Source organism: Haemaphysalis longicornis, unplaced genomic scaffold (assembly GCF_048455015.1).
Source record: "Haemaphysalis longicornis isolate Haplotype H1 unplaced genomic scaffold, Haemaphysalis longicornis Haplotype H1 scaffold_9, whole genome shotgun sequence".
NCBI classification, from domain to species: Eukaryota; Metazoa; Arthropoda; class Arachnida; order Ixodida; family Ixodidae; genus Haemaphysalis; species Haemaphysalis longicornis.
Window position 1 is genome coordinate 147741992 of NW_027526460.1, and position 12714 is coordinate 147754705.

At 47.2% G+C, this 12714-nt stretch overlaps 1 protein-coding gene across 2 annotated transcripts in view; it reads right to left on the reverse strand.

Moving 5' to 3' along the window:
- Positions 1–384: 384 nt before the first annotated feature.
- Positions 385–12714, reverse strand: part of Dsf (nuclear receptor dissatisfaction) — a 131846-nt gene continuing 119516 nt past the window's right edge. For both annotated transcript variants that reach the window (XM_077685749.1, XM_077685748.1), the window contains exon 8: positions 385–695. In XM_077685749.1, the coding sequence (XP_077541875.1) occupies positions 445–695 (251 nt within the window). In that variant the 3' untranslated portion in view covers positions 385–444. The remainder of the gene's footprint in view (positions 696–12714) is intronic.

The following is a 12714-nucleotide window of genomic DNA, read 5'->3' on the forward strand; positions in this document are numbered from 1 at the left end:
GCTATCTGCAGCCAGAAGTTCTTGCTTTTTTAACTTGAAGGCCTTTCTGGCTCTTTTTCTTTCCGTGATAACGATTTACTCTTTCTACTCCGACGAGACATTTGCATTTCGCGAAGGAGAATGCATTCAGGCTCCCTTTCTTTCCGCCCCCATTATGGGAGCGCCGGTTACTCGCTCTGCGAATCTTTCCCGCACACTTGGCTGGGCCTCTTCACGCCTCATATCTTCTTCAGGCTGCACAAAGTTAGGGAAACGAAATGTAGCTTCGTAGCGGACACAGGGACCAGCCCCAGTTAGTACGCAGGGCCAGGAAGGAATTAACGGACGATGAACTCACACAGCGCAAGAACCAACGACAAATGCAATGTGTTCAGCCGAGACGCTTTTACTGCCAGCGCATCCATCACACCCTGTGCCGCCTCGCACACGTCGCATCCTTTCAGGTCAATCAACTTTCTCCATGTTGTACATGTCCCCGAGTATGCGCTCGATGGGGATGTTGCCGATGGTGTCGCGGAAGAAGAGCCGCTCCACAGTGGCGGCGGACACGGCGCGCAGGCTAGGCAGCAGCAGCAGGAGGCGGCCGAAGCGCGTCGGCTGGCGCGGGTGCTTGTGGCGGATGTAGTCTCCCAGCACGCACTGAGCCTGGTCCTGAAGCATCTCCACTGGGTGCACGTCGCACAGGCCGATGGTCTCTGCGAACGGAGCGGACAAAGGGCGCTCAGAGTGGAATCCTAGACGAGATGAATTCTGTGATGCTAAACCTCAAAGTCGTAGTGTATGTACAATCACCGATGAGAATAGTTAGTGCGGAGCAGGCAGAATTGACCTCCTGTGCGTAAATAGCTGGTGGCAATATTTGCGCGAGGAGACTCAAGGTCCACGCAGCTGTCCTTCAATGGTTATTTCATCATTTCTCACTGTTGTTCAGCTTCAACCCAATGCACTTGGTTGACGAATACATGCAGCCAACAATAACATTTCGGTGAATGGCGATGCCCAGCATTCAATTTGTATCTAAAGTTCGGCCCGCCGTGCTGCAAAAGGTAACTTCACAGTGAAAGAGTAATCACAGTGCTGCCCTTCGGCAAATCTATTTGAGAGGCGGCATGTATTGATTATTGGAGGCTATTGTAATAAAACTGAACCAGGAGACTGTCTTAAAGTGATTTATTTGGTAAACTGCCATTTGTTGATCGTCACTCGCAACAGGCCGGTGGCATGATCCGTCTCACCACTAGTTGTAACAGCGGTCTTCCTTTTAAATGGCATACTTTTCCTTCAAACTCAGCGATCTTTTTGTCGTCACTCTCAAATAACGCAGATTCTCCTGATAACATACGGCAGCTGTTTTTCGTTAGGCCCTGCAATCTTTCCTGTCGATCGCACTCCTACTTCCTGTCACCTCCACGCTTTGTAGTTCACTCTTTGTGCAATGGCTTGTAAGTCTAGGTCTCCGACGCCTAAAGCCTTGTTCCTATTCTTTTTAAATCGTAGTGCTTTAGGATGCCACCCTAATGGCGTGCACAGAAACGGGAAAAATTTCCATGAGTTTAATGGTCCCACGAAGGCATATAAACTGAAGCTAAATGGTAACATGAGAGCGTCAGCTGCTTTGCTGCACCGACAAGTTGGAATGTGAACTTGCCTCGGTAACTGCTTTACTGAGTAATATTTCAACAATACACAAAAATACACAATAAACCAAAACGTGCATACACATTTTCTTACAGATTCGTATCAAAACTTTGTATTTTTTTTTATTATTCTATTGCTATGGTTCTTGGTGCAACAAGCTGCACGAGGTTCCGAAGCACAGTGAAGTGATGTTTTAGTTAATGTTGTGTGATTCGCCTTTTTATGTGAAGAAATGTCTTGCGAATTCTAAATTATTCATTGAAATCTTAAGACATCACCGAGAATGCCTTCACACATAGCCTTCAAAATACTATTCAAAATACGATCTTCAGAATTCTGGTATGGTGACAGGAGTAACAGAGGTGGGTTGGCACCAAAACCTACAAACTTAAACCTTAAATGCATAACTAAACTTCTAGGTGGTGCAGAAAAAACATGCAGGGCAGAAATGTAAAAATAAAAGCTTGCTCGGTGTATTCAGCGAAGCCAGGTATAATGTCTACATTTTCGCACAGCACACGTAATACGCAAAGATTCAAGCGCTGGCCCCTTGGGGCCAGGCGCATGTCCAGAGAAACAGCCCCGCTGCCTACCCACGAGGCTGCGTCGCCTCCGGAAAGGAAAAACAGAGAGGGACGGGTTATTTCTTTGCTTACCACTCCTATTCAAATCGACCACCGCTGATCGATGCCTTATGCGGTAAATGCTCGTTAATTCGAACTCGAAGGAGGCCATAAAATTGTTCGAATTAAGCGGAGTTCGAATTAGAGGGAGGGCGCTAGAAATGAATGGACGTCGCACCACACTGCGTGGACAGAACACAAAAAGTCACCTCTGGACACGTCATCGCGAATAAGGCGCTACTACACGTTTGTGGCAGATGATTTGGTAAATGATGTCATGGAGCTCGAACGGCGAATGAAATTAATTGCTCAGTCCGCTGCGGAAGCGAAAAACGCTGTCACTGTAGCACAGCGCGCGCGCTACGCTATTGCTTTTAGAATCAGTTTTAATTTCCCCGCTCCGGCGGTGTTACGATTTTCGACGGCGCTTTTTGCGAGCGGAGGTGCGTGTGCTATTACAAAAGGGGGCTTCGCTGCTGCGCCTGACAAAAAACCATGCCGCTAGTGGTTATGCTGCATTACCATCACATTTTCTTCATCAAAAGGCTCCCAGCAAGTCAAATACTAAATTATGTTGTCATCTTTGTAACCCAACAATTTGGAAGCTGATAATTACCTGAAAATGACACCAGCTATTCACAAGCTTTGGTTCGGAGAAAGGGTAGCTTTATTTTGCCAATGCCTATTTACGAAGGTACGCCGCATGTCTAACAAGTTAACCTGGGATTGCCAGCCAGTTTCTAGCAGCTTCGGTTTCGTTTTGCGTTGCGAAATTCTAATTTGCAGCTACTACGCAGTTACCCAACTTCAAGCCGATTTTCCATGGCGCCTCAGTCGCCCGCTACTGTTCGACGAGAAAAGCACGCCGCTCGTGATTTCACCTCACCCAAGCCTTATTTCTGCGATAACAGCTTCAGCTGAAAGTCGAAAGATAACACCAAATCTTCGGATGTCAATGCGGACAAGGAGAGCGCGTCCAGTCAACCGCCAGCTGTTCCCCAGCCAGTTTCCGCATGAGGGTATTTCCGGAGGGCTAGTGTCGCTTCTTAGCAGAACTGTCTATTCAATGGAGGCTTTCCTCCATCTGTATATTCGGACAAATTCCTCAACACGCTTGATATTGTTTATTTTCGACAATGGTAGGTGGCGCCGCAATGTAGGAGGCTCGTAGTACTGAACTCTTTTCGTTGCGCGACAACTGCTCGGTGAAAGCTTGCTTGGAACAATTCTAGCGTATTGCACCTTATTCCTGCAAGCAGGGCTACGGCAGCGAATCAGAAGATGATAATAAACGGCAAGTGAAAGTTCTGACGTATAAGTGATGATCCGAACGTCAACAAGCATCCACCACCTAGTGTGGTTTTCAACTCCCATAGGATTTCTTCGCATCACTTACTTGCCCTGAATGTTGTTCTGACCGTAGTTCAGGGACGTACCCAGACAGGGGCCCGGGGGGCCCGGGCCCCCCCCCCCCCCCCGAAATTTTTAGGGCCATACCCCCCCCCCCCCCCTTCCCTGCGCCACCTCTCTTCTCCCCTCGAACACATTCTAAAGCTGCGCCATATAAATCCTGGCCTTGATACCTATTTGAGGCATTTTTTTTTTCGAAATGAGCCAATCCACCTAAGGACAATTTGAGGGGGAAAAAAACGAAAGTTGGGAACCGGACCTAAGTGCAATGCTGTCAAAACTATTAGATGACATGTTTCACATGTCAGCTAGGGGAAATGTATAGCGACAAGTAATTGAGAATTATGCGGAGAATTTGAGAAATATCAGAATAGGTTCAGATTTGGCTCGTACTCAGTTGAAACAGACAAGTTGGTGCGGCATTCTTATGAAAACTTTATTGAAATCAACTTTCAAGAATGGTACAATAGTTTTAAGTAAAAAAGGCAATAAACATGCAACAGAGCTTCAAGAACAGTAAAACTATACATGAAGAGCCGGCGGGTCCTCTTGGCAGCATTAGCAGCTCTTTTCGAATGGTTCCGTAGGGTACTTGTTTGGGCACGCCTGAAAACACTCATGAAGCTCTTCCTTACCTTGCCATAAATTTAAAACGCTTCACAAGAAGCCTGCTCATATCATCTTCCATGGCTTGCCATGGCTTGTAGGCGGCAGCTAATTTGTTAGGTACGTAAATGGGAAATATGGGAGTAATAACAATAATAATAACCAGATTTACTTCGTAAGGACGAGGGAGACGAGATAAAATGATAGTATCACACCTCTCAGTTTCATTTCGTTCACTCCGTTCACGTTATCGCAGACGTGTGGCGGCAGATCATTTTCCGATCTCCTCATTGCTCTCTGGATTTATGATAAGCCAGCTCTCAAAAGCAAAAAAAAAAAAACTGATGCAAGGACGCACAAAACAGCCCGAAACGTCACATCAAAAGCGAAATCCGATTGGGCAAATGAATTTGGCTCATTTTGATCCGTGGCACCGCAGGGTCTGGCATATTTTCAATACGAAGTAAGATCTGCGTACACGCTTGAAAGGAATGGCCTCAACTATTTATCTGCCTCATTTTTTGATGGGAAAGTTGCCGGGATTTTCCTGGCTGTGCAGTTTTATCTGACTTAGTTTTGGTTTGTGTATTAGGTTCATTTCGAAAAAAAGACGGCTCATTTGGTGGTCTACGTGGGATTAAAAAAAATGCAGGCGAGGTTGGTTTGCTCCATTTACACGGAAGCCAGTATCGCTGTACACTGGATTCGTGCTCTGCTGCCGGCCTGCCATGCCCCTTGCAATTCGCTGCACCCCCTTCACCCTGTCCGTCTACAATCGGTGCTTGGGTCCTCTCGGACAGCAGTAGTAACTTATCGCTTCTTTCTCCAGGGTGGCGGTTTCAGCGGCTCGGGTCACATATGCTTTGGTGGGGAAGAAAATTTTTGTCTTTAAACATTCAACAAATTCCTCTGTCCTAGCGCGCCGTGGTGTCGGCGGGTATGCTGCCGCCCATGCCTGGCGTTTGTGGCTCAACCGTTTCCTTCCGTGAGCCGAACTCACAGCGCGTTTTTCACAAGTTTTCATGGAAATGCTGCTTTCGCCTTTGTCGGTAAGAAAGGTAAGAAGTCTGCTTGCCACAGAGAAACCCGCTGTTGGGTTCCTCTACGGAATGCCTTCCAACGTCCGGCTCGCGCACGTGTGCAGCGTCCGCCGAACAAGCCAATTCGACACAACGGCTTGGAACCGGATGGCGACGAGCGGAGTGGCGCGAATCGCCTGGCGCCTCTAACATTACGCCCGCTTAGGGAAAGCTACCGTGCCGGGAGTACAAAAGCCCTGTTCCGCAGTCAGCGCGTCCGTCTGGATAAGAAGGGTCACTCAAAAAGGAAGAAGCGCAAGAACGTTACCAAGCCCGACGACGGCAGGTTGACAAAGTGAAGGCGCGCATCGCAGTTGTACGGCGGCAAGAGACACCGGCGGCATTCCTTTGGACAACTAAAGGCAGTGACAGCGGCACTGTTGATTGACAGCCATTGTGGTTAATGGCTGCTATGCAAAACGGCGGTGTAGTGATGCCAGCGCCGGTGGACCCCGTCGGGGCGATGACCCCCCTCCCTTCTCGTCGCTTTGCCCTGTCCCCGAAGCCGTTGGCGGAGTGGCAGCCCTTTGGGACGGACTATATAGCCTTGCCGGCGACCTTCTACGCGGCTTTTGGGAACACTCGTTTCCTCCCGACCTTCGGGGGGCGGCGGACAGGGGGGAGCGTGGGTCAAAATCCTAATCGGTAGGTGTGTTGCTGTGCGACAGCGGCTTCGCTTGCGACTGCATGCGCATTTTGCTGACTTTGTCAGGGGCTGCGGCCAAGAGCGGTCGCATCAAGACTTGCTCTCGTGGCACATTCTGGGCGCCAGAGCCCCACGAGTTTCTCGCCAACCGCGCGGTGGCTCGGCACCCTTTTTGGCCCCCTGGCCCCCATCAGATATCATGCAGCGATACCCTTTTTGTGCGCTGCGGCACCTTTTAATTGTAATCCAGTTTTTGTTGTCATGCGTTATCTTATGTTCATGCTTCGACGTCTCCTATAAATAGGTGTAAATAGACTTTTCTTCATCATATACTTGCCTCGTCTCGTCATCGGGTCCTTCACCATCCTCCACGACGACACCACCCACCTCAACAACTAACCAAATTTTACTGGCGGTTTTAAGGACCCCGAGCTGCATTCCTATGAACAGACCTCGAGAACACCGAGCTTGAGCGGGGAAGGGCACGGAGTCAAGGTGGCCAATGGTCAACATGAGAGAAAAGGGTGTGCAGCGGATGATCGGTGAAAATGAACCCGGGCCGGACATCTCGACGGACACCAACCAGACTTTGGCCGAGAGAAATTTCGGCTTCAAAATTGGACTGCGAACTGTCTTTGTATTAGAGAGGTTATAAGACCCCGGGTACATATGATGAAAATACGAGGCGCATTAAACATTGCTTAGTCTCGCGATGTCGGAGTATCGTCAAGGTGTCGGCAGAGAGCAACGAGTTTACATCACCAACCGGCCGAACGAGAGGACAGTGGAGAAGCTCATTCCCGCCTTGCAAACAAGCCACGCGGCGACGCCAAGGAAGCTACAATGCGTGTCCCTGGAAATAACAAAGTTCTTTACAAAACTTCCATAGGTAAGCGCTGACGCGCTGGCGCTTTCCACCGTTTTTTTATCTGCATTTACTGCAGTCCAGTGCGTCTCGATACTGCAATTTTAGAGGCCTGAATCATTGGTGCTTTGAATGGCAGACCTAACTCTGAGGTTGTTTAGGGTAATAATACACGGAATTAGGCATATGACATCTCCGATTTACCTAGCATTTGATTTCCTTCCTTCATAACTAGTATAGCCACAGGGTTTGTTTGGAGAAAAATATGGAAGCGCAAGAGGTTGCCACGGAGATCTGAACTCTCGAGTGCCTACATGCACTTCCGTTTCTGCCGACTTCGATTGCGCATAACGTGTGGGATGCTCCGGAAATATGCCTTAACATTAGCAGAGGGAATGTATAGTTACTGTGCAGTACGCGTATTTATTCCTGGAAGTATTTTAATTACTGCCGTTCTTTTTTTCATTGTGCAAACTTCTCGTAAGGATCTTTAACGTGCGCAAAAATCTCGAACATACGAGTGTTTTCGCTTTTCGCCTAAATCACAAGGGCGGATACACCCAATTTCATCTCTTTTTGCAGGTTTAGGCGCCTCTAAGGTAAACGCTGGGCGTTCATCGCGTTTGTACTAGTAACGGCGGGTACCCTCGCCCTTTCCCCTAATTTGCATAGAAAAGTTACCTTGGGTTGGCCCCCCCCCGAAAAAAAATCCTGGGTACGTGCCTGCCGTAGTTGCTATCACAAGGTGTTGTTACATCACATCGGAACTAATTGGTGCCTCTGATAGTGTGAAGCCAACAATTTTCTTAAGGGCACTATCCAAAATTTTGCTTTTTCACATAGCGGCTGGGCTTCATTACAAGGCGCGGGCAGCACGCTTGCTAATATTTTTTTTTATATCTGGCAAATTGTTTTCGCGCAACTCATTTTTTTCTATGATCAGTTTTTGAATAGTTTACCCACGAAATGTATTTTCTATTTTTTTTTCTAGTACTGATGGTCTGTAAGAAAACTTCCTTTTTTTATTTTCTTCGCACCTCGACTCAGACAAATAAACATTACTTATCATCATCTTCTGTATCTGGACAAGAAATTTGACTTTGATCATTTTTTCGCAACCATTCTTTATGAAACCATTAATGAAACTGGTGTTGTAAAGGGGGTTGAATCATCTGACAAAGAAGTATTAACACTAAAAAAAAGTTTTCTTAGATCCCTAAAACTGGGTCAATTTTCCACGGCCGCGAAACAGTTAAATCGGTTAACAACAATCTAAAACTCCCAGTGCGGACATTTTGCAAGGAGGCTTTTTGCAGAATACGTAGATGTGGATAGAAGTTCGGAGTGAGGGGCGTGCTTACAGCGGGTATAATTTCTGAGGTTAGAAGCTGTCGCTGGGAGTAACCACGAGAAGGTGGCGGCCGAAGCACCAGTTCGGCCATCGCTCGGAAGCATGGCAGATAGAATGCTACCCCTCTCTTCTTCTCTTTTGGAGCACACAGAAAGGAGGCATTCGGCTTCATTCGCTCATTAGAGAAAAAAAAAGTGCTAGGGTTCGTCCTTTAGCATGAAAGGCATGTTTCTGTCGCGGCCACTTTCGAGCTTTCACTTGCTGAAGCGCTCTTCTTCTCCTGAATTGCTTTGCGGCTTTTGCGCTCTACTTCCGTTAGTTCGAACTTCCATTAATTCGAACTGAGGTGGCGTCCCCTCGAGGTTCGAATCATCGAACATTTCATTGTATAAATAGTCATGGCTTGACCGTTGGTGTAGGGGCTTGTTGCTTTTTATTAGCTTGCTGAAATTATGACCTGAGTAGCCGTCTAAACAAGCCTTTGTGATTTTCTGTTTGGGGTACGTTTCACTCCGTCAGTATACGTTAGTTTAAAGAAAATGTTGAAAAGATAAACATGACTTTATCATTTAGACGCTTTACTAAACCTATGGCTATCCCCCTCCGCAGGCACAACCTTGTCTGTATTGGCGCTACAACTGAATCATCATCATCATCGTGATCCTCACCAGCCTACCTACGCCCACTGCAGGGCAAAGGCCTCTCCCATTAATTTCCAATTATCCCTGTCCTATGCTAACTTCGACCAATTTATCCCCGCAAACTCATTGACCTCAACTGCCCGTCTAACTTTCTGCCGCCCCCTGCCACGCTTGCCTTCTCTAGGGACCCAGTCTGTTACCCCTAATGACCAATGGTTATCTTGCCTTCGCATTACATGCCCTGCCCACGTCCATTTCTTAATTTCTACTAATATGTCATTAACACGCGCTTGTTCCCTGTCCCACTCCGCTCTCTTCTTGTCCCTTAATGTTACACCTATCACCTTCCATTCCAGTGCTCGCTGAGTCGCCCTCAATTTAGGTTGAACCCTCTCAATTAGCCTCTAAGTTTCTGCCCCGTAGGTGAGTACCGGTAAGATGCAGCTGTCATACATCTTCAGGGACAATGGTAGGCTACCATTCATTATCTGAGAATGCCTGCCGAATGCGCCCCACCCCATTCTTATCTTTCTGATTATCTGTACCTCATGGTTGGGATCCGGGGTCACACCTTGTCCTAAGTAGATATATTCGCTTACCACTGAATGCAACTGAATACAAACGAGTTAAAGATTAAAGGCCACCTTGTAATTCAGCCATTGGACGCGAACCCTCCATACACACCATTATCCTGTGATAGCATTTACCAGCTCTGATTGGATTGTCGATAACAATATGCACCTGTTTCCTGTATACACTAGAGAGGAATCTGGCGCTAGCGTCTATCCGGCTCACATCAAGGTCGTCTGTGTCGTCATGGGCCGCCATTATGCATCGCGCTCGCCTTAGTTTCATCATTTGCTTGGATTGAAACATTTTAGTCGCCACAAATTTAAAGAAAGTGCCACAAAAACGCGAAGAATAGCGTTCAATTATGTAAGTGGAAAATAAAAACAGGCTGTCTTAAAACTAAGAAAAAAAGAAGTAAAGCGTACTTTTGCCGGAAAGGTTGTGCCTGCTATTCCGCAGGTCAAGGTTGTAGTTACGAACAATGTTATTATTTGGGGGGGTAACTCATTAGAGACTGTGATTTTATTAGTTTTACCATTATTTCAAAAACTAAGTTGTTTGAAGAGTTTCGAAAGTTTTTTGAGCGTGCCTATGAAAACGTTGCTTTCGTGGTGAACCAGTGCACCACGACCGCCAGCTAGTTTAACAAGAAAAATGAAAACGTGGCGTAAAACAGTCGTGGACGATGACAAGATAGGACGCATACAACCGCCCGTATCTGCCGTATCTTGTCTTCGTCGAAGTACGTTTTGTTTCTTCTTTTCGTCGGCTACAAATTCCGCGGCGACATGTTACCCGCTCAGTCATGCGTCCTTCGACTGCGGCATGAGCAACGTCAGGCGCGATCACGCATTGCCTGCTGTTTCACTGAACACGGCTATCACAGAAACGGAAGGATTTCGGCTTCCTTGTAGCTCGTAAACGTGTGGATGCATAGTGAAGAAAGAAAATCCCAAAAACCGCTTAAGAATCCAGTTGTCATGCCAAGCCCAAGCCAAAAAGGATGTCTTCCCTTGAACCCCCACGACGACATGGCTTTCGAGGCGCAGTTTCCTCTCTAGTATGCTTACTAAGAAACTCTATGTCCTATCCCACCAGCGTCGTACGCATATGGAGCTATTACATCCGTTAGGCTATCACGTAGATATGGATGAGGCAATTTGAGGAGCGAAATTCCCTTCCCCAGTGGGTGCACTTCCAGTGGGCCCCCAGCGCCATCTGCTGGGTAGTTTGGAACACTCCTTCCATTCCCGTTGAGCAACTGCTCAAAGGACTCCGGTTTTGGCATCAGTAGCCTAATAGTAGAATCGTGGGTTTTGTGGGAATTGGCTCGGTTATAGCTCCAGCAATGCTAAGTTTTAATCGAAGACCCGCTATTCTTTTGCTGTAAAATGTACTCCTAGCTCAATTGTGCCCAGTGTCTTATTAAATTAGCGTGGTTTGGTATATTACAGGTCGGTTTAGGAGCAGGCGGCATCATAACAACCGTTTTAAGTAACGTCCTGCATCGCACCGGGAGTGCCCGGCTTGTACCTATTTCGGAACGAAATATCGCGCTTGAAGATTGTGTGCAATTACAAGCTGTCGTTTTCACCTTGTCTCTCACCGAAACTTAGCCTCTGGCTCTCCTCCTTAGGTCACGTGACAAAGCTGATAGTTATGGGTAAGCTAGATGAGATGAATGAAAAACAGTGGCATTGTGATGACCGGTAATACGCGAAAGAAGAAGTAATGATCGAGCGCATTCATGTGCTCTTGTCCGTGTGGGAAAAAAGACCTTTCAGATATCCGGAACGCAGAATGAAGCGAAACAAAACAGATGCAAGGTGGTACGCACAAAGAGATTCATAGGCTTCAGCTTAACCAAAATGTACTCGAGCGAGAAATCCACGCTGGTGTGCCAACACAGCTATTTTGGGCCAATGACATCAACATGCACACAATGTCACTTAAAAAGTTTATCTGTGCTATGTCACATCTGTGCGCAGAACGTCATGCTTGCATCGTGTGATGCCACAGCAGAGACCAAACTTTTCGAGTGATATCGTATGCTCAGCACCATCTTTCGGCGAAATTTCATCGTTTTTTGCGGGGATTAGTGAGTCGCCTGCATTGTAGTGAAGCTGAACCCGGGATTGCCTTACGGTGTTCAATAAATGCCTACGTACAAAGTTTGTTTTATACTACAATGAAAAGATAGTATACTGAACGGTTAAGGCCCAACTAAAAAAATAAGAAAAGACTACGTGGACACCTAAGCGGTTCTTATGATGCAGTGAAGACGAAAACATATCACAGTGCAATTGAGCACTCCTGCGCGTTAGGCAGCAAGAGGAGCACAAGCGGTCGCAGAGCCCGGCATTTCCAGTGCTCATCCAGCGCCACCTACTCATTCGTTTGGAACACTCCTATTCTTTTATGCAAGGGCTACAAGAACTCCGTAGCCGGAGTAGGGATTGGGGGCAACTCCCCGGTGTTCGATGACTGGTGTACATGGTATGCGCCGCTACGTTGCCCCCAGGCCGGTGTGGCCAAGGGTCCATAAGACATCGGCGGGGGGAGTTTGGTAGTCGATGGAGAGTTTGGGGTGCTTGAGTTGAGAGGCGGCGAATGAGGCAATGACGGCCCGCTGTTTCAGAGTCCATGCTGATTGTTATGCACTCGTCATGTGTAGTTAGAGCGAGCGCTGAGGCGACTTCTAGTTTCAAAAACGAGTGGCACGCCAACGTCAGATCCGCAGTGCTCTGGTAGCGGCACTGGTTCTAGAAAAAAACATTTTTAAAGGAGTTATAGATTGCATATCTAAACCAACTTTGCTCACGGTTGGATTATCTAGCCGGAAAGAACTACACTGTAAAAAAAAATGGCCAATTTTACGGAGAAAGCTGCTGGTAAAATGTTGCCGGACACAATTCCGTTATTTAGACAACGGAAAGAATTTTAAGAACGGACATTCCGTAGTACGGAAAGGCCGTAACAAAACACACTCCGTTTTAAAAAGCACGTCTTTCCGTAATTGACAGAACCTTGACTCCGTAATATAATGGGCCCACCGTATTTGGTAGTACAGCAAGACCGTAATAAAACAAGCACTCCGTTTCAGGAAACCTGCCTCCCCGTAATTGATAGAACCGTCACTCCGTAATATAATGGACCCATCGTATTTGGTGGTACAGCACGACCGTAATAAAACAAACACTCCGTTTCAGAAAACCTGCCTCCCCGTAATTGATACAACCTCCACTCCGTAATGTAACAGACCCACCGTGCTGCCCACTATGGCTA